General features: G+C 44.2%; 1 protein-coding gene across 2 annotated transcripts in view; it reads right to left on the bottom strand.

Annotated features, from left to right (window-relative positions):
- Positions 1 to 21,082, bottom strand: part of MICU1 (mitochondrial calcium uptake 1) — a 168,025-nt gene that overhangs the window by 45,089 nt on the left and 101,854 nt on the right. For both annotated transcript variants that reach the window (XM_004615473.2, XM_055132399.1), the window contains one exon: positions 3,934 to 4,071. In XM_004615473.2, the coding sequence (XP_004615530.1) occupies positions 3,934 to 4,071 (138 nt within the window). The remainder of the gene's footprint in view (positions 1 to 3,933; positions 4,072 to 21,082) is intronic.

The following is a 21,082-nucleotide window of genomic DNA, read 5'->3' as shown; positions in this document are numbered from 1 at the left end:
ATTTTCTGAAACTGTAATTATGAACAGCAACGAGCTAGGTGCTGGGGAATATCAGAAGTGCTTTTTGAGAGCACTATTCTGTTAATTTATGTTCACATAATGCTTTCCTTGGAGCCAAGGGAGTGTGCTGCAGAGAGGGCGGACATCTAATCTACAAATCTGTCCTTCTAGAATCGCTCCCCACCCAGTTGGGGGAAGGCTGATCATGGGAGATTCCTCATACGAGATTAAAAACCAGAAAGTGGAGATGGAGACCAACAACTGCAGAGCCTTTCAGTTCCTGTCTTTCAGGTCTTTTTGCCCATCACCGAAAGGCTCCTCCAGTACCCACGTAGGACAAGCCTCTCAGTTCAGGAGGAGACTCAGGCTCAGTGACTTGGCAAAAGACCCCGGAAACCTGTGGCAGGATCCCAACACAGGCTCTGAGGTACTGCACCACATGACCATGGGATCCAATGTTTTCTTTCCTCACAGTGCCCGGAGGGCCTGGGGCATCACCGGGAGGTGTTAGTCAGCCACGCTGCATGCTTCGTGGTCCCGGCAAGGCAGCACTGTGCAGGCCAGAGGTGCTGAGGATCATTGGGGTCCTCTGAAATGCTGGGGGTTGGGGGGCACACAGTGCCAGGGATGGAAGTCATGTCCTAGTGCATGCAAGTTACATGTCCTTGATCCTAAGCTATCTCCCTGGCCCCATTATGTAGCAGTCTGAATGCCAGGTCAATTTTCAGTTCATGGTGGTTAACCATCAACATCATGGGAAGGGTGTTGAGATGAGAATGAAAAGAATCTGGGGTTTAGTCCTGGAAATATTGGGGGTCTGTTCCTGTATATATGTATCTAGATTCTAGCTCTAGAATTGTATAAAGGCTGGGGAGATATTTCAGTGGGTAGGGCACTTGCCTTGCATACTGCTGACTCAGGTTTGATCCCTGAGCACAGAGCCAGGAGTAGCCCTGAGTACTGGTGGGTGTGGCCCAAAGACAAAGTAAAATACGAAATAAAACAAAAAAAGAAAAAGAAAAACAGAGTCCAGGGCTGGAGAGTGCACAGCAGGTAAGGCGTTTGCCTTGCAAACGGCCGACCCGGGTTCAATCCCCAGCATCCCATATGATCCCCAAGCACCACCAGGAGTAATTCTTGAGAGCAGAGCTAGGAGTTCTCTAAGCAATACCAAGCATGACTCTAAGACTAAAAAAACAAAACATGAACACCAAGATATTGTGTGTATGCACACATGCTTGTATAAGTGTGAATTTTAAGAAGTCAAGCCTCTTAACTAGCTTCTGCTTCAACTTGTCCATTACCACCATGCCCCAACACCCCAGAGATACTGACATACATCTACCACCTACCTCTGCTGCACTGGGCACAGCTGTTGGTGAGAGGACTGATGACTTGTGCCCCCACGATCTCCAGTCATCAATGTCAGTGTGGCTCAAAAATATTGCTTAATTATCTCTTCCTAAATTCTCTAATAATTTCAGCATATTGGGTAAATAAAGCAGTTAGGATGGTTGGTTGTTTTCCTTTTAATTTAGATTTTTTTCAAAGTCACAGGAATTTTGGCTCTACATGGCAGTGCTCAGGGATGACTCCAAGTTCTGTGCTTGTGGGAAAGAAGCACAGAAGCTTCTTTCTGTGCTTCTGTCCCTGACAGTGCTCAGGGAACTATGGGGTGCTGGGGATCAAACTTGGGTCTCCCCCATGCAAAGCACGTACTCCAGCCTAATGAGACACCTCTCTCACCGAGGACACTCTCTGAACACACACACAGCCATGCCACCGTGCTGAGCAAGGCTTCAAAACTGCTCCTCAATATAGTACAGGGGTTAAGGCAGGTGCCTAGCAACCAACCAGCCTTATTTAGAAGCCCTGGCATAAGTAATATGGTCCCCCAGCACTGCCATGGGTTGGGCAGAGGGGACTCCTGAGCACAGAGCAAGAAATTGCTCCTGAGCACTGCCTGGTATAATCACAAGACCAAAACCTGAAAAAAAAAAACAAAACAAAACTGCTTCTCAGTGAACTGTGAATAAAGCCCAAACTCATCCATTCTGAGGATGCCTCTTTTTTTTTTTAAATTTATTTTATTGAATCACCATGTGGAAAGTTACAAAGTTCTCAGGCTTATGTCTGAGGAGTCCTCTTGACTTCATTTCAAGCCATCCCTCCCTGGCTTGCCTACGCTGGCCACACTAGTCCCCTTTCAGGCCCTCAGACATACCAGATTGGTCTCTTCTGACCGTTCTGTCTGGGCTGAATATTGGGTTTCCTAAAAAGCATCTACACTGAGGCCCTCAGTAACTCTTGTGACTCTATGGAAATGGGACCCCCCAAGTCAAGAATTATGGTTAAGCAAGGTCACAAGAATGGAGCCTGCACCAATAAGATGAACATCCATCTAAGAAAACACTCGATTAGCAAGCCCTTGCTGTCTCCTTCTACACGCAAAGACCAAGGAGAGGCCCCAGGAGGACATGGCAAGAAGGCAGCTATTGAACAGGTCAGGAAAAGCGCCCTCATCAAAAAGCAGGCTTGCCACTGTCTTCATCATGCATGTCAGCCCTCCACTATGAAATAAACATCTGGTATGTAAGCCACCAGCCTTGGGTATTGCTAAAGCGAAATAGAACATGGCCTATGACATTTTAACATTCCTGTTTCTGTTGGGGTCTGCCCCTCTCTTCCTCCTCTGCTGTCTCCACCTCCTCACTTTTTTTTAAGAGTGTGGGAACTTTTATTTTTATTATTTTTTATTAGAGAATCACTGTGATACAGAGTTACAAACTTATGAACTTTTGTGTTTGCATTTTACTCATACAGTGATCTCACTTTCTAAGCTGTCCTCTCTTGAATGAAACAGTGCCTCCAGCGGAGTCTGCTGAAGAGAGAATGAGAGAATGGGTAGGGGGTGTAGGTGGTGACACTGCCGACACGAGCGTTAAGGCTGCTGCAACTCATGCTGCCTTGAGAAGACAGGAACAAGAGAAACAGAGTGAAACAGCTCCCCAGAGATCATCCTTTGCTACCACCTTCCCCAAAACAAAGGGTGTCAGTCACCCGAGCTCACCAGATCCCTGCGGCCTGTGACACAGGAGACCTCTCACAGCGTGAAACTTCTGCATCTGTGGTTCTGAGTTCACCTCTTACCCCAGGCATTTCTCTGCATGCTCTCCATAAATTTCCTTCCTTCCTGAATTGCTTTTCATGTTAGGTGTCCCTGGAGTTAGCCCTGGGTCCACCATTCTTTCTGTTCTCGTGGTCTGAACTTGACTAGCGTATTGATGATTACTGTAATTCCCAGGCCTCTAAAGTGATGTGAATAGTAGATTTGGGCCTGCTTGTCCTCTCTGCTTAAGACTGTCCACACACTGTAAATGTGAGATGTATGTTACTGAGCTTCCTCATTAAACCTGTCTTTTCTGTTTTTTTTATTTTGGCTTTTTGGGTCACACCTGACGATGCACAGGGGTTACTCCTGGCTCATGCACTCAGGAATTACTCCTGGCAGTGCTCAGGGGATCATATGGGATGCTGGGAATCGAACGCTTTCTGAGCCACACATGGTGGTGTTTAGGGCTTACTCCTGGCTCTGTGCTCAGGAGTCAGAGCAGGGGGGCAGGGAGCCCACATGCAGTGCTAGGGATCAAACCGGGTCGCTGCTAAAGTGGTTGCGTGCCAGGCAAACATACTACTGTACTATATCTCTGGCCCAAGCTACCTCTTTTACAATTATCTGCCTTAGTCCATGATGACTGCCTTTATATGAGAAGCAACCTGGGTCACCTGGTCCTCCCTTCATCCTCACCCACTGCTCATTTTAAGGCCAAGTATCAGAGATGTGTCAGTCATAGTTAGGACACCACATTTCCTTGTGTGTCTTTAAGATGACTGAGTTATTTAAACGGTTGCCTCCCCACCAGGCCCAGGTACCTTCCCATCCTTGAAGTGTTTCTTGAGCTGCTTTTGCATGGCGACCAGCTTCTTGGACTGCACCCCACTGTAGGCCAACAGCATGCCCCCGAACTGTCGCTCTGTGATTCTTCCATCCACAGGGTCATGGCGTTCAAACTGGGAAGAAAAGAAGTCCTGCAGTCAAATGGCGAGTGGCTGGCATGCTGCCTGAGAAAAGCTGATGGCCAGGGATATAATTTTTTCTTTTCTTGGTCGGGGGCAAACCCAGTTATGCTCAGGGCTTGCCCAGCTCTGCACTCGGATGGGGACTCTGTAATCCTGGTGGGGCTCAAGAGACCTTAGGAGGTGCCGGGCAGTGAACCTGGGCCAGCACTGTACAGTGCTTTAGCGCTTATACATGTCTTCAGGAATGTATCTTTGATCTATAATTCTCAGTAAGATTTGAAAAAAATCCATCAGAAGAGAAGTTCTTATTCCATCTGTGCCACTAATTATTTGTGATTTAAGAAAGTCACCCAGCTACTCTGAGTCTCATGGTCTTCATGGATACAACAGAGTTGCTAACTCTTCCTCCCCTTTTTTTTTCTCTTTTTCCCAAATAGTAACTAAATGGGAGGATATCAAAAGAGCTTTGGGGGAGAGGGAAGCACAGAGTATAATAAGATACATGAATAAGAAATTCTTGGTTACCACAAAGCTATGGAAAAGTCATTAAATATATTTTAAGATGCAAATGGAAAGGTTAAGTACAAAGGACCCCTAGCTTAAACAGAGACAAGAAAGTTATTTCAGTCACAGCTGCAGTGTTAATGATACTTCCAAATGCATAAATAATAAAGTGGCTAAAACGAGCCCAGAAGCCAATTAGAAAACAAAATGATCTGGAGACGGCAAAATTTATCCATGGGTTTTAGTGGAAAATAACAGTTCCCAGGAAACTTTTTTCTCTCCATGGCAGGGACTCATCTGTTTTCACAGAAGGGGAACATATATAGACTTAAGACACTGTTAAATAAGGTCATGTCAACAACGTTTCCTAGTTGTTGACACCGTCACTAGTGGTCTGACACTGTGTTAGTCATTGCAGAGCAGAGAAGATTCCATTTCTATCTTTAGGCGTTTCATCTCGTAGAGAGCTAAGTATCACACACAAGATACAAAATAAGGAAGTATGTAGGCAAGAGCAAAATGCTCTGTTTTCTCATTTTCTCAGTCTGGCAAGATACCTTGATTTGTTTCCTCACTATGGAGTCCATGTCTTGGAAAGGCACGAGAAAGATATTTCCATGAGTTGACTTTCATGATTTGCTAAGCATGCACTCTCTGGGTTGTGCTCATTTAACGGTTACTTCACTGGCAGATTCCTACATTTACTTTTCTAAACTAGACCTTATTAGCTCCCTTTTACAGCTGAGAAAACTGAGGCAATAAACAGTGACAGATGGTGGAGTGGGATCCAAACTCAGTTCTGTCTCAAGCCAATGACTTTTAGCTCAGTATTTCAACCTTCCATGCGGTTGTAGTACATATTCATCTGAAAGGACAGCATTGCATTCTTCTGGATAAACTTAAGACAGCCACAGGGCTTACTCACTCATATTTAAGTGAGAAGAAAACTATTTCCAAAGAAATCAACATCATCCATATTAAGTGACGGTCTCTTCCTTAACTCAACTGCTCAATATTTCATGTCTATCATACCATCACTTCTACAGAGCTGATTAATTTTTGACGGTCCCAGAAGTTTTGGGAATGCAACTTAAGTTTGATTTATGGTTCAATTTACCATTCTCAAGCTGTATGGAAGGCTGATAAATGTTCTGCAAATGGCAATACTTTCTGCAAGATTTAAATCAGAAATGTGATGCCCAGGCAGAACACTGGCGATGCCCTATACATTCGAGGGTTTCCTCAAGGAAGATTGGGGGGGGGGGAAAGGGATGTCCTCGCTCTTCCTCCTAGGCTTTATTAATTTAGAATTTATCTTGGAGATCCCACAACTGGGCAAAAACCCCATAGGTTTGAATCAGATGAATTTTAGGCTTTAGCCCATAAGACAGAGTCAAGGTTAAATTTTTCTTGTTCATAATACTGGCATAATACGAAAAACTGCTGGCTCAGGGATCAGGAAAGGTCTCCCTTCCTCTGTTCTCCCGAGGGACATGAAGTCTCACCTCTGATCTGTTATATGTTTCAGAGGCAGTAAAAACAACTGCTAGTGACCTTCTCCAAGTAACAATTCCTACAGTTAAATGAGCATTTAAATGAATATTTTAGGAAAATGCATTTTCATTGGCTGATCTGTTCTATTATTGTTCTTGCTATTTCTTTTTTTTAGGTGGCCAGACTCTCAAAGGGATTAAAAATAATAAATTGCCCCACATAGTATGAACCACATCAAAGCTTTGTGTGTGTGTGTGTGTGTGTGTGTGTGTGTGTGTGTGTGTGTATCAAGATGGCCTTATTCCTGGGTCTTTTCTTTAAAGAAATATTTTTATTATTTTTTAGGGCCACACCTGGAGATACTCAGGAGGTCATATGGGGTACCTGGGCTGGCCACACAGATAAGGCCAGTGCCTTATCTGCTGTACTATCTCTCTGGCCCCTGTTCCTGGGTCTTGAACATGGAAGAGGATGGAAGAGTTGCCAGTCTTTACAGAAAACAATGCAAACATGTCTTAACTGAAGACCCATCACACTAAGGCTTGGGAACTTGGAAGAGAGTTTCTCAAGGCCTTTGGGTGGAGGCAAAGTTTCCACCAGTCCCTTGTGGGCATCTTGTGTCAAGAGACCACAACTGGGTCTAAGCCCGTGCTATCCTGTGGATACATTCCTGGAAAACCTCAAGGTCATAAAAGGGACTTCTAGGTTGTTTCAAATGTCATAAGGCAGAAAGTGTTGAATTGGGTATTTGAATCCTATTCAAATACCTGATTTTAATGTACCAAAAACACAAGATAAAACCTCCTTGGTTCCATTTCAAATTCCACCCCCTGGTTCTGTGGCACAGAACGTCCGCACGGCAGGACACCAGCCACCATTTGCTGCTCTGCGTCTTGGGCATGGGGGAGAGCTACACAGCAGGGAAGTTTCTCTTCCACAGCTATTGCCCTTTCCCAAACCAACACAAGCTGTCGGCTCTTGCTGTCCCCAGGGGGCTGCTGGGCAGGCCAAGAGGGACCAGACAGGAGATGCCAAAGAACTGTCGGCTAGGATTTTCCTGACTTTCTATCCGCACTGTGCCTTTCTTTCCTACCCTGTCCCCTGTTGAGAAGGCATTGCTTTGTGGAAGGACAGATGGTCGACATATATCTAGATGAAATGATTTCAGACAGACGGGAAACAGAAAGGGATTATGGGCATAGGCCAAATGGGATCAGAAAAATAGGGGGAAAATTTAGTATTGGCATGGGCCTTGCTTTTTATTGGCTTACTTGCTTTAGTTACTTATTTTCACTCAGCAGTCCTCAGTACTGATTCCTGGCTGTGTGCTCAGGTGTCACTCCTGGTGGGCTCACGGGATCTATTGGGGGTGCCGAGGATCAAACCCAGACCATCCATTTGCAAGGAAAGTGGACCTGCCATACTGTGTCTGTGTCTCCAGCCCTTGGCAAGGGTCTTGCTTTATTAAGAATCTTTGAAGTTGACATGTATTCCAACAGATATCAACTTCAATCTTTCTCTCTTTTATATAATGGTTGTCTATCAGGAAATTTTTTCAGAATGATCATTATCCTGATAGATTTTTTTTCTATTTCCTGAACTGTATAATGCAAGTAGCACTGTAATACTGTCATCCCGTTGTTCATTGATTTGCTTGAGCGGGCACCAGTAACGTCTCCATTGTGAGACTTGTTACTGTTTTTGGCATATCAAATATGTCACATGACATTCTGGGGTTCAAACACAAGTTGTCCATGTACAAGGTAAGTGCCCACCACTCTAAGCCTTTATCTGAAGGAGAGAAAAACACAAATTTGAAAGGATTTTGTACCCGATGTTCACAGCAGCCTTATTAACAGCAAACAAAACATGGCATTAACCTAAATAGTCAACAGGTGACCGCGCGTAAAGCAGCTGTGATCTCAATGGGATATTAATCTGTCATTAAAAAGACATTATCTCTTGGGTCAAAATGGATGGACCCAAGTTCCATCCAATGAAATAAGTAGAGAAGTGAAGAGTAATTATCAGATAGCTTCACTCAAGTAGAATATGAATAACTAAAGCAAATGAATAGGCAGAGAACAAAACTGACTTGTGAAACTTGCTCTGCTTATGGTCTTTATTATAAAAAATGTTGCTTTTAACCGGTGTTGGCAAGGATGTAGGGAGAAAAGGACCCTCTTTTATTGCTGATGGGAATGCCGACTGGTTCAACCCTTTTGGAAAACCGTATGGACGATTCTCAAAAAATTAGAAATTGAGCTCCCCTTTGACCCAGCAATACCACTTCTGGGAATCTATCCTGGAGATGCAAAAAAGTATAGTAGAAATGACATCTTCACTTGTATGTTCATTGCAGCACTGTTTACAATAGCCAGAACTTGGAAAAAACCCGAGTGCCCGAGAACAGATGACTGGTTAAAGAAACTTCAGTACATCTACACAATGGATTACTATGCAGCTGTGAAATTTGCATATAAGTGGATCAGCATGGAGAGTATCATGTTAAGTGAAATGAGTCAGAAAGAGAGGGACAGACATAGAAAGATTGCACTCACTTGTGGAATATAAAGTAACAGAATGAGGGACTTACACCCAAGAATTGTAGAGATGTGTACCAGGAGGATTGCTGTACAGCTTGGATGCTGGCCTCATATGCTGGGGGAAAAGGCAGCTCAGATAGAGAAGGGACCACCAAGTAAAGGGTGGTTGGAGGGCCCGCTTGGGATGGGAGATCCGAACTGAAAGTAGACTATAGACTGAACATGATGGCCACTCAATACCTATATTGCAAATCACAACACCCAAAAGGAGAGAGAGAACAAAAGGGAATGCCCTGCCACAGAGGTGGGGTGGGGCTCGGGGGAAGGGGTGGTGGTGGTGAGAGGGATACTGGGGTCATTGGTAGTGGAGAATGGGCACTAGTGGAGGGATGGGTACTCGATCAGTGTATGACTGAAATGTAAGCACGAAAGTTTGCAAGTCTGTAACTGTACCTCACGGTGATTCATGTAAAAAAAAAGTTGCTTTTAATAGAAATGTTGACATTTGTCTCAATTTATAACATTAAAACATTATTAAAATAGTATACATGTATATTTATATTTTCATCTATACGCACATATATGTATATGTATATGCACGGCAGAGCCTGGCAAGCTATCCGTGATGTATTTGATATGCCAAAAACAGTAACAACAACATGCTCTTTGTGTTCCTGGAGCGAGCAGATGCCATTGGGCTACACTAGCATGTGACAGGGACAAATGAAGACGTTACTGGTGCCTGCTCAAGCAAATCAATTAACAATGGGATGACAGTGATACAGTGATATATGTATATATGTAGACAGACAGACAGACAGACAGACAGACACACACACACACACACACATGAGACACGAGGCTTTGGGGTCACTCCATAGTGCTCAGAGGTCACTCCTAATACACCAAGGATCAAACCAGGGTTCGCTGTGTGCACGGCAAACCTCTTAACCCCTATTTTAGCTCTTGGGTCCAGTACAATTCTTTGTGGGGGGGGCCCAGATTGCCCAATATTTAATTTAATTTTGTTTTCAGGTCATGTCCAGGGTGCTCAAGGGTCGTTCATTGCAATACTAGAGAACCACAAGTTCTCTAGTATTGCAATGATGATGATCAAACTCATCAGCCTAGGTCATGAGCAATGCCAGGTGTGGCCCTGCAGCTCACTAGAAACACTTCCTCAAACACAGAACTCTCACGCTCATTCTGCAGGGCTAGTAGGGGTTCAAGTGGTCCCTGTGGCCCCCAAAATTGCTGGGGAGGCCTCCTCCAAAGCAAAAATAAAATCAAATCTTGAAAAAAGAGAGGCAGACTTTCTGCTATTTCCAGCAATCTCCTTTATTACCATACTGAACAAAAACTGTCAGTAGACAGCAAGCATTGGCAAATGCTGAGAATGTCAAAATCTGCCTAATAGAGGCAAGGACGGTTCACATTTTGTTGGCCCCAGCATGATGCAAATTATCCATCAATGCACTGAAATATGCAATATAAACTCCCCCGTGTGGCGTCGATCATTTGTATAATGTTTTTTCATAGCAATAAAGTGTAAACATAAAGGCCTCCCATGGCAAGGGGAATTTATGATATTTTAGACTCTATTCCAAAGAAGTCTTTGGACAGGACTTGTGGTTCTAGAGAAAGACTTGCTTTATGATAAGTATTTGGGGCTTTCTTCATGCCATTTTCCTTTCTTGGAATGTTGCCTCCCTGCTTCATTTTTAACCATTCAAACTCTAGTTTGAAGCATCCCTTTCTTGAAACTGAATTTCTTTACAACTTATCTGACTATGCACAGACACATACGTAGCTTTCCTGGGTCTTTGGAACTCTGACCACAGGTTAGTTTAGTTCTCATAGAACATATTTTCACATTTTATAGGCTACAGTTTTCTCATAATACATATACATTTTGTAGTGTGTGTGTGGGGTTACATTGAGCAATGCTCACGGCTTGCTCCTGGCAGTTCTCAGGGGGGCCTCCTGGGGTGCTGGGGAATGAATCTGGGCCAATCGCATAAAAGGCAAGTGCCCCCACCTGCTGTACTGTCAGTTTGGCCCCCTTACTTTCTGAGGGGACTGGAGCGATAGCATAGCGGGTAGGGTGTTTGCCTTGCATGTGGCTGACCTAGGTTCGATTCCTCCATCCCTCTCGGAGAGCCCGGCAAGCTACCGAGAGTATCCTGCCTGCACGGCAAAGCCTGCCAAACTACCTGTGGCGTATTCGATATGCCAAACACAGTAATAACAAGTCTCACAAGACGTTACTGGTGCCCGCTCGAGCAAATCAATGAACAATGGGACGACAGTGCTACTTTCTGAGGAAGAACCTATACTTTGGTTTTACATACCAGAGATGGTTGCACAGCATGTACCCTGAAAAGAATTTTGGGTGATTCGTCAAAATGCTGCGTGTTTGTAAGACTTGCTCACTAATTCCTAATTTGTCCCTTGGGAGCAGCATAAGACATGCTCTCCAGCCTATACTCTTGAATATCTCAAGAGAGATGCGTCATTTCTCAGAAAAAGTCCTCATTCCCGGGGAAACAAATCCTAAGGCCAGATCTGGGGACATGGCTCAGTGGAGACGCGTCTGCACGGCTCACCTCAGGCAGAGAGCTCCATCCCTAGTCGATGCTGATGGCATTGCAGTGTGATCCCGAGAGCCACAAGGGGGCCATCTTCAGCACAGCACAAATGAGTGTGTGACCCCTGGGCATTGCAATGATGACTGCAACATCAACAAAGGGAAATGGAGGGGAAAAGACCCTCAAGTTGCCCCTAGGGGTCTGAGGCCCTTTGTGGGCGCTGAAGTCTGCTCTGCAGCCTTCCTGCTCCTTCAGTGAGTGCTGATACACGGCACTTCTCAGTAGCATTCACAGCCCACAAACCATAAACAGTCAAAACAGGCTGGAGAACCAACAAGCACACAGGTGGACATACACAGTTCCAGATCTCTGGGTCCAAACAGTTTGACCGAACTGATGCTGGAGTGATAAATTAGGTGAGAAGAGCAGGTACATTTATTTCTTCAAAGGAAAACCACAAAAAAGCCCATTAGTAAAGTTCACCTTCTTCTGTCACATAGTACTAGAAAACGACCACAGCATCAATTTTTATACCTTTCTAAAATCCAAGTGAGAGGAGAGGCAGAAAACTCATTATCATCTCACTTTAGTGCCAGCTCATTAGGAAAATGAAAATATTTTGATCAAAACAGAGAGACCCAACCATCTAAATCAGAAGTCTGAATTGTAGGGTCTCACCTCTGCTGAAGATCTGGGAGGTATTTCTGGGGCCCTCTGCAGCGCTGCCTGACATCCGGCCTGGCAGTGCAGTACTAGAGTGTGGCGCTGTGTGTGACTTGGGTTTGAGGGTCACCTCATCTAACCCAGAGGCTCATGTACGCTCAGTGTGTGTGTGCCAGTCCCTTAAACTAGCTCCCTGGCTTCTTAGAGAAAGCTTTATATTTAGTGTTTACTAAAATTCCAGGGCTGGAGCGATAGCACATCGGGTAGGGCGTTTGCCTTGCATGCCGCCAACCTGGGTTCTATTCCTCTGCCCCTCTCAGAGAGGCCGGCAAGCTACTAAGAGTATCCCGCCCACACGGCAGAGCCTGGCAAGCTCCCTGTGGCGTATTCGATACGCCAAAAACAGTAACAACAAGTCTCACAATGGAGACATTATTGGTGCCCGCTTTAGCAATCGATGAGCAACGGGATGACAGTGACAGTGACTAAAATTTCAGTTTGGTAACTTCTGAAAAAATAATTTATGCAGTTCGATATACTCTTCTACCTCTTTTTTGAAGGGGAGTGCGGAGGGGAGAAACCCGGTGGTGCTCAGGGATCACTCTTGGTAGGCTCCGGGGACCATATGGGGTACTAGGGATTGAAATGGGGTCAGCTGCATGCAAGGCAAATGCTTTCCCCGCTGTACTATTGCTCTGGCCCCTCTTTCAGCTCTTTATTTATTTATTTATTTTTTAAAAATTTTTTATTGAGTCACCATGTGGAAAGTTACAAAGTTTTCAGGTTTAAATCTCAGTTATACAATGCTCGAATACCCATCCCTTCACCAGTGCTCATATTCCACCACCAAGAATCCCAGTATAGCTCCACCCCACCCCCTCACACCCCTAACCCCCCCACGCCCCTAGCCCCCCTACCCTAAGCCCCCCCCCGCCTGTGTAACTAATAAATTTCACTTTACTTTCACTTTGATTGCATACAATATTTCAACAAAACTCACTATTATTGTTTGGAGAGTCTCTCCCCTAAAGTCAGACCTGCTGAAAAGGAAGCATTAGATAATTTGTTTTCCATTGCTCTTTCAGCTCTTTAAAAGGATCAGGACTTGCTCCCCGAAGCCCAGAGAAAAGGTGCACAGCTCAGAGCACCTGCCTTGCAGGCGGTTAGTCATGTGTGTAAGTTCTCAATGTCCTGGTGGTGACAGCCATTCTGGGCCCTATTACTTTCAGCCTGGAAGCTCTGCTCTCTGGACCCCTTAGAATGCAAGCAATTTCCAGCCATACTGCAGCCAGGGGTGTGCACATAAAAGGGGGCAACCTCTCTTAAACACAGTAACTAAAACAAGATGTATGAGAGCCAAGGCCAGAAAGTGCAACTGCCATTTGAGAAATCTGGCATGGAGGTGCCCCCCAAAACTGCCCAGACTGAGAAAAGCATCAACCTGTAACAATAAGACAGTGAAGATCATCTCTCTTTAATTCATAGGAGTTAAACCAAATATTAAGAGAAAGAGTCATAAATTCCTATCTTATTTGAAAAACACTAAATATTCTAACTACTTGAGTAGACTATTTGTTAAATCAGTAACAAAGTCTACTTTTTGATCTCTAAACCTCAAGTCTTGGTTTATCTCACTTTTTAAAGTGACTGAGCCCTTTAAGAGAGACTTAATCTTAGAACCCATTTTATTTCCTACCATCCAGAAAGACCCTCATAGGCAATGACATATTAATAATTGTGCTAGAAATGACCAGCTCCCTGTCCCCCTTTTATTTTAAAGAATAGGAAGTGCAGAGCTAGACAGTGAAGGATGACAGACAGAAGTCATAAGCGGGATTGACTGACAAGCATAAGATATATCCAAGACCGGGAGAAGGAAGCTTAGAAATATGTAGGTTTTTGAGGCTCTCATATTCAGTGGGAAGAAATGAGAAGTTCAAGCAGCAGCAGGCAAAAGGCAAAGGACTGAAAGGGCAAGACCATAGGTGTAATGTTCTACTTCCTTCATAAAAAAAAGTTTTTCCCTTGAGAATAGGGAAATGGAGGAAAGTCATCAAGTTTTTATTTTTTTTTTTCTGATGACAATGCTGAAAAACAGAAAGAGAACTGGCGTTCTGACTAACAATGTTCTAGACTAACAATAAATTCCACTGGCCAATTATGCTCTTGACAGAAGCAATAAGGAATCACACCAAGTGAGATGGTGCATTAAACCCCTTAGCACTGGATTTGTTTGGTTTGGTTTCCCCCTGTGTTCCTTTTGCTGCTGCTGTCGTGGGGACTGGGGTGGCTCATGCATCTGTGAAGTCCACGTGCACTCTGTGGGGCTCACTGGAGTCTGCCTTCCTGGCTCCTTGGGAGCACAAAACGTGGGGCCTTCTCTCTCTCACACACCTGTGGTTGTGGGGCTCACGCATCCTTCGCTGTGTGCCTGAGACCGCTCACTTCATAGGTCCCGGGAGTTCCAGATTGCAGGGCTGCCAGATTGCATTCAGTGCCCTGGGGAAGGTGCTGTTGCCACTGAGTGATATCAATGGCCCAAGACCTGAAGGTTCTTATTTGTCAAGTCACCATGCAATTATGACTGTCCTTCTTAAATGTTAGTTTTTCTTTTTATTTAAAAAATGAGTTTTTTTTTGGGGGGGTGGCCACCTGCAGTGGTGCTCAGGGTTGACTCCTTGCCAGGGCTTATGGCACTATATGGGGTACCAGGGATCAAACCCAGGCTGGCACGTGCAAGGCGAGTGCTGTACCCACTGTACTATCTCTCTGGCCCTCATTTTAATAATTTTTAAGCAACCTTAGATAGCAGATACTAAATTTTTTTTTTAAATTTTATAAGGTAGTTCACAATATTTGATTACATTTAATATTCAAACACCAATCCCACCACCATTACACCTTCTCAGCACCATATTTGGGATGTTTCCATCCCAAGCCCCAATCCTTGTCCCAGAGCACAACCGAAATAAAATATTTTTGTATTGTCTGTTATGAAAAACTGCTGAAAATGATAGCAGAGACTTTTGAATGGTGCCCTCTCATTAAGAAATGCTTCATACTTAAGTTTCTTCGACATAGCAGTTAATAAAAGTAATCTAATTTCGATACTCTATAAGGTCACCCAAAGTTCATTACTTTTTAAAAATATGGGTTAAGTGAAGCGATCATAGTCTTCCTTGACTATATTATATTCCTCTCCATGATATAGTCTGGTCATAATTAGAGGTCATTTTATAAAGTTTTTTCTAATGGTAGCTAAATTTCTTTTGGGGAGTATATAATGAAAACCAACTTGTGAGCCTGGCTTCTAAAACAAGAAATTTAGGAGTCCTAGGAGACAGACAGCTCACGGATGGGAAAAGATGGAGGGCAGGACAAGAAAGCAGGCAGGGCTCACTGCTTCATCCTTGCTGACTCTCGGTCTTTATCCTGCTTTGCTTCTACACAGTGAACAGATGATAGTACTTTGGCATTTTACCACAAGAGACTAAATGTCCCTCATTCTGATTTCAAATTTCCTTCGAGAAGTTCTGGGTTGGCATCCAGCCCTGGCTCATTAGCCAAGAGGGAGGACAGGGCTTAGGGAGAAGGGGAGAGGCACAAAGTGTTGATGTGTCCTCAGGAGTGTGTACCCATGCCCGGGAATCAGAACAGGACAAATCCTGGAGAAGAGAGAGTTGCTGGAAGTTGATACCCTAAAAGGTGCATCATACACAAACCCGCAGAGATATCACAGAGACAGAGGGATGTGTTTGTGTGAGTTCCTTTTTCCAGGCCTTCTTTAAAAAAATTTTTTTTTTTAAATTAAATCACAGGGGCTGGAGCAATAGCACAGCGGGTAGGGCGTTTGCCTTGCATGCGGCCGACCCGGGTTCGATTCTCAGCATCCCATATGGTCCCCTGAGCACCACCAGGGGTATTCCTGAGTGCAGAGCCAGGAGTAACCCCTGTGCATCGCCGGGTGTGATCCAAAAAACAAACAAAAAAAATAAAAATAAATAAAATCACAATGAGATACAGTTACACAGCTGTTCATGATTGGGTTTCAGTGCTATAATGTTCACCAGTGTGCATTTCCCACCACCAATGTCCCCAGTTTCCTCCTCCCCTGCCACCCCGCAATCTGGGCCTTCTTGTCCTTAGCAATCACGAATTCAACACTATTTCCTGCACAGCTAGTCTGGGTCAGGTACTACGCTGGGCATGAAAGATAATGAGCTAGTACCCTTCAAAGTCCTCCAGGAGTGTTTGGAGATAGGTTTTTAACAAATAATGACATGATTAGACAACTAAATGAGTTGAAAACAAGTGTGCACTTAGGATTGTGTAACATAAAAATGTGGTCTGGTTTGGGGTGGGGAGATGGTGAAATGGGGCAGGCTGTGAACACCTGAGCAGGAGGGCCGAGGAGGAGGTTATCGGGGAAGCGGGCGAAGGGAGGGCTTCGGGGAACGAACAGTGGAGAGAAGTGAGGGAGAGGGGAAGAGAGGCTGACACGAGATAAACCTGAAGGCCAGGACAGAGTGAAGCTGAGCATGACCTCTAGCTCTGGGTATAAATACTCTGAGAACAATGCTGCAGTGAGATGAATTAGGAGGTGAAGGAAGTAATTCAGGCAAAAGGTCACTGCATTTTGGACAGAGAAGGACAGACATGGTCAGGTGAGAATCACTAACAGTGATTATGGGCGTGGAAGTGATGAAGGCATTTCTGCTCCGGTTTCTTTTCTGCTTCAATTACTTTCTGTGAACATGATTCTAGCTACTAGCAAAGTCTGTAGCTTTTCGAGCAGCTGAAAAATAATTTATCATTTGTATGTGTGGCTTCCTTCCTTGCTGGGACTGTCAGAATGTTCTTAAGTTTGAAATCATACTTATATCCTTTTAAAATTGCTTTTAACCTCTTCCTTTCTCAAGCTTCTAAAACTTCACCCACAACATCTCTGATGTCAATGTGAAATGGCCAAAACCAGGTATCTGTAATAGTTAGCAATATTAAAGAACCATATAATCTTCCATAGCTCTCAAAGACAGCTGCGAGGGCCGGAGCGACAGTACAGCGGGGGAGGACGTTTGCCTTGCAAGTGGCTGACCTGGGTTCAATCCCAGCTTCCCATATGGTTCCCCAAGCACTGCCAGGAGTAATTCCTGAGTGCAGAGTCAGAAGTAACCCCTAAGCATCGCTGGGTACGACCCAAAAAGCAAAAGAAGACAGCTGTGAGACCCCTCCTTCTGAAGCATGATAAATAACTACACCTATAGCCATTCAAGCAACTAAAAATGTACTTCTTACACATACCTGACCTTCACCCACAGTTCTTATAAAGCACACCAAGACCTTGAGATTTCCAAAGAGTTGCGTGATAAAGGCATCTACGATTATGCTTATGAAGGCAATTTTGGGAAAATACCCGAAGAAGGAAGCTGGATGCCAGGAACACCAATGAGACTAGAAGGCAGGACACTTAGTTCCCTGAGAGGGCCTAGAGGTTGAATTAGTGGCTAAAGGAAAAAGGCCTGGAGTCTCCAACCTCAGACAAGTTAACCAGCCATGCCTGAGTAAGGAGGCCTCCTTGGGAAATGGCTGGGTGGGTGAGCAGGAGAGCAGCGCCCCACCTGACAGGGCATGAAAGCTCTGCGCCTTCTCCCCATACCATGGCCTATGCATTTCCTTTTTTTTTTTTTTTTGCTTTCTGGGTCACATCTAGCAATGCACAGGGGTCACTCCTGGCTCATGCACTCAGAATCACCCCTGGCGGTGCTCTGGGGACCATATGGGATGCTGGGATTTGAACCCAGGTCAGCTGTGTGCAAGGGAAATGTCCTACCTGCTGTGCTATCACTCCAGCCCCCCTACGCATTTCTTTCATCTGACTGTTCCTGAATTAAAACCTCTGAAATAAATCAGTAATCCAATGAGTTCCCACTTCCTGAGCTCGGTAAGCAGCTGTAACAAATTAGTCAAAGAGGAGAAGGGTGTCCTGGGAACCTCTAATTTGTAGTTACATTGGCTTCATAGCTGACATCTGAAGTGGAGGTAAACCCTTTACCCCTGAAATCAGATGCCAACTCTGCAGAGAGTGTTAAATGGACTGAACTGAATTTTTGACAAGCTATGTGTGCAAAACTGTTGTTGCTATGGGGAAGCATACACATTCCCCGTGGAACTGAGCCCAAAGGAACCCTAAATACAAGGCATTTGTTTTAAGACACAGATCTAACACAGAACATAAAAATATCTTGGGGCCACAGAAATAGTGCAGGGTTACAGGAACTCGCCTTAAACGAGGCCAACCGGGGTCTGATGTCTGGCACTGCATACGGTCTCCTGAACACTGCTAGGAATGATCTTTGAGAACAGAGCCAGGAGAAAGCTCGTCCCGAGTATCAGTAACTGTGGCCCCAAACCAAACACAGACACGCACAGACAGACAGACAGACACACACACACTTGTATATCATTCACAGGACATTCCTTCAGTACTATTCAAATACCCAGCTCTCCCCTTCTGGTTATCATAATGATAATGTCTCCCTTTAAGCTGGGAAACAGTAATAAAACTCCAATGATCTAAGGAGAGCAAAAGCTTTGCACAGCCTTGTAACACTAGAGAAGAATGCCACACACATAATCACCTGGTCACAATTCCCACATTGCATTTTGTACGGAGGCTGGGAGGAAGTTAATGAGTATATCAGATCAGAGTCTAACTTTGATTTTTGTTTTGTTTTGTTTTCTGGGCCACACTTCGCAATACTCAGGGACTATTCCCAGCTCAGTTCTTTGGGGGTCACTTCTCGCAGTACTCGGGGGATAATGCTTTACCAAGTGGTAAACTGAGATTTCCTGCATGCGAAGTACATACACAGGAATAGAGAGAATGCAGCAGTTACAGCACTTGTGTTACACACGACCAACCCCAGTTTAGTTCCTGTTACTGCATAGGGTTCCCTGAGCACCAGCAGGAGTGACCCCTGAATACAGAGCCAAGAATAATCCCTGAGTACCATTGTATCTGGCTCCAAAACTTCCCCTGCTACACATACTCTCTCTCTCTCCTCTCTCCTCTCTCAAACACACACACACACACACACACACACACACACACACACACACACACACACACAGAGCAGCAGCAACAACAAAAGCAAGCACAGTCCACTGATTGATCTCTCCCAGTTCAGATACACTAACCACATGTCACTATGGAAAAACAATGCGGGAGTCTACACTTTCTCCTTTCATATCTGTCAGTAAATACTGGCAGAGAGAAGCAGGCATTTCAAGTATGTGGATCTATCTAGCAGCTTTAGTTTGCCAACTGCCCCACAGAGCACTGGACTTGGGGATTATGAGAAGCCTGAGTGGGAAGGTGGTCTTCAAGATGACAATCCCAGAGGGCTCATAAGGCTGAGGCCCATTATGTCAGTTTAAAATTAATTATGTTTCACTCTCTGGAGTCGGCTTCTGGGCATAGCTGACAAAGTAGGTATAAAATCTGATTAGCTGTGGTGAGCTTATGACTACATGTTCAAATAAATGGACTATGTACACTCACCGAAAACAACCACCTCCACAATTTATTATTTTTCTTTGGCAGAAATGTAATGAAACACACATAAACATCACATTTGAGGTTATTGAGACTCACAGTGAGGAAAGCCAAGAGACTGCTCCCTCAGCGATCATAACTCTATCAGAGCATAACGATCTCTATAACTATAAAAGTTCATCTACAGACAGAATAAGAAAATGCCACAATATTCTTATAAGACAGCTATGGAGATATAATACTAGGAGAGTTTTAATTAAAATTTCCTGATGGGGAAGAAAAAGAAGCCCTTATGTGCTCTTTGCAATAAGAACAGAGAAATTCAGTAAACTAACTTTTACAATTTTCTAAGCACTAAAAAAAAATCCTAACATTACTCTAGATATGAACTCAAAAGCTATTCTCCATCAAATTCAAGGAGTGTACATTTACTTAACAAGAAATGTTAGGAAATGTTCTCTGAAAAGTTTAGCGCAATTTAAATTGGTAGGATAATTCCTAATGGATAACAGTTTGTTCCCATTCAGACCTAAATGAAAAATAGAAAATTATTTAAGATAACCAAACAGTAGCTACATTTTATTTTGTTTAAAAGTTCAAGGTTAACAGACCAAAGAAGTCAAAAGTTTCAGAAACTCATAGGGCTTCCTCTCATAAATAATTGATAAAATATCCAGCCATTATTATATATGCATGACTTTATGACTCATATGCATAAATTTCCTTCAGTCATGAGTTAAAAAGTAATCTACTGGGTTTTTAACATATTATTATTTTCTTGGTGGGAATTTTCCAAGCTGATTACAAAAAGAACAAAAAACCACCCCAGATAATACTTCAAAATTACTCTCATAAAAATGAATACAAAACTTCAAAGTGATTTTCACAGTTATTTCCCTCGAATTAAGGGGACAATTTATGAGTAATACATACTACACTGTTTGGGCTATAAAATGACATTTATTTAAAATGTCCAATAGTTCTGGCAGCGATGATGACATTAAAAACCACAGTGCATAGCACGGAAGGGTCTAAACAACACTTCTTAGGGGAAAAAAACAGGGTCTTAAGATATTTAGAGGCTCTCTTCTCCCCAATTCCAGAGCTACACTGGCAGGGATGTTTCCCTGCTGCTGCCGGGGTGGTCTGGGACAGACACACACCATGCACTGGCTCGGGCTCGATCCTATGAGCACGTGGGTGCATCTGGTGGAGGAGACAGAAACTACTGAAGAACAGGGCTCGGAGGAAGCAAGCATCTTCTGGGAGGCAAGGGGATGGGGCTACATCTCCCAAGCCATTTGATTCAAAGCTAAAGAAAACCAACAAGGAATCGGAAACAAAATCCCACTGGGCAGAAAACCAGGGGTGAGGGTGGGGGTGGTATGGCCTCTGTAATGAGAAAAGAGGGACAGAATGAGAGCAACAGGACAGCACTAACCAACACCGCCCCTCACGGGCTTACTCTTGACAGAGGCAGGGGATAGACCACCACGCACGGTGCCTGTGTGCTGTGTAGATGGCTTCCACGCTGCTCTTTTCCCAACAGTCACACTCTGGTGTAGTTTCCTCTACAGTGAACCGAGAGTGTGGCCCGGAATAGACTGCAGAAGTGACGCTACGTTACTTCTGAGATGAGATCACTGAAAAAG

This window comes from Sorex araneus, chromosome 3 (genome assembly GCF_027595985.1).
Source record: "Sorex araneus isolate mSorAra2 chromosome 3, mSorAra2.pri, whole genome shotgun sequence".
NCBI classification, from domain to species: domain Eukaryota; kingdom Metazoa; phylum Chordata; class Mammalia; order Eulipotyphla; family Soricidae; genus Sorex; species Sorex araneus.
This window is presented reverse-complemented; position numbering and strand designations above follow the sequence as displayed.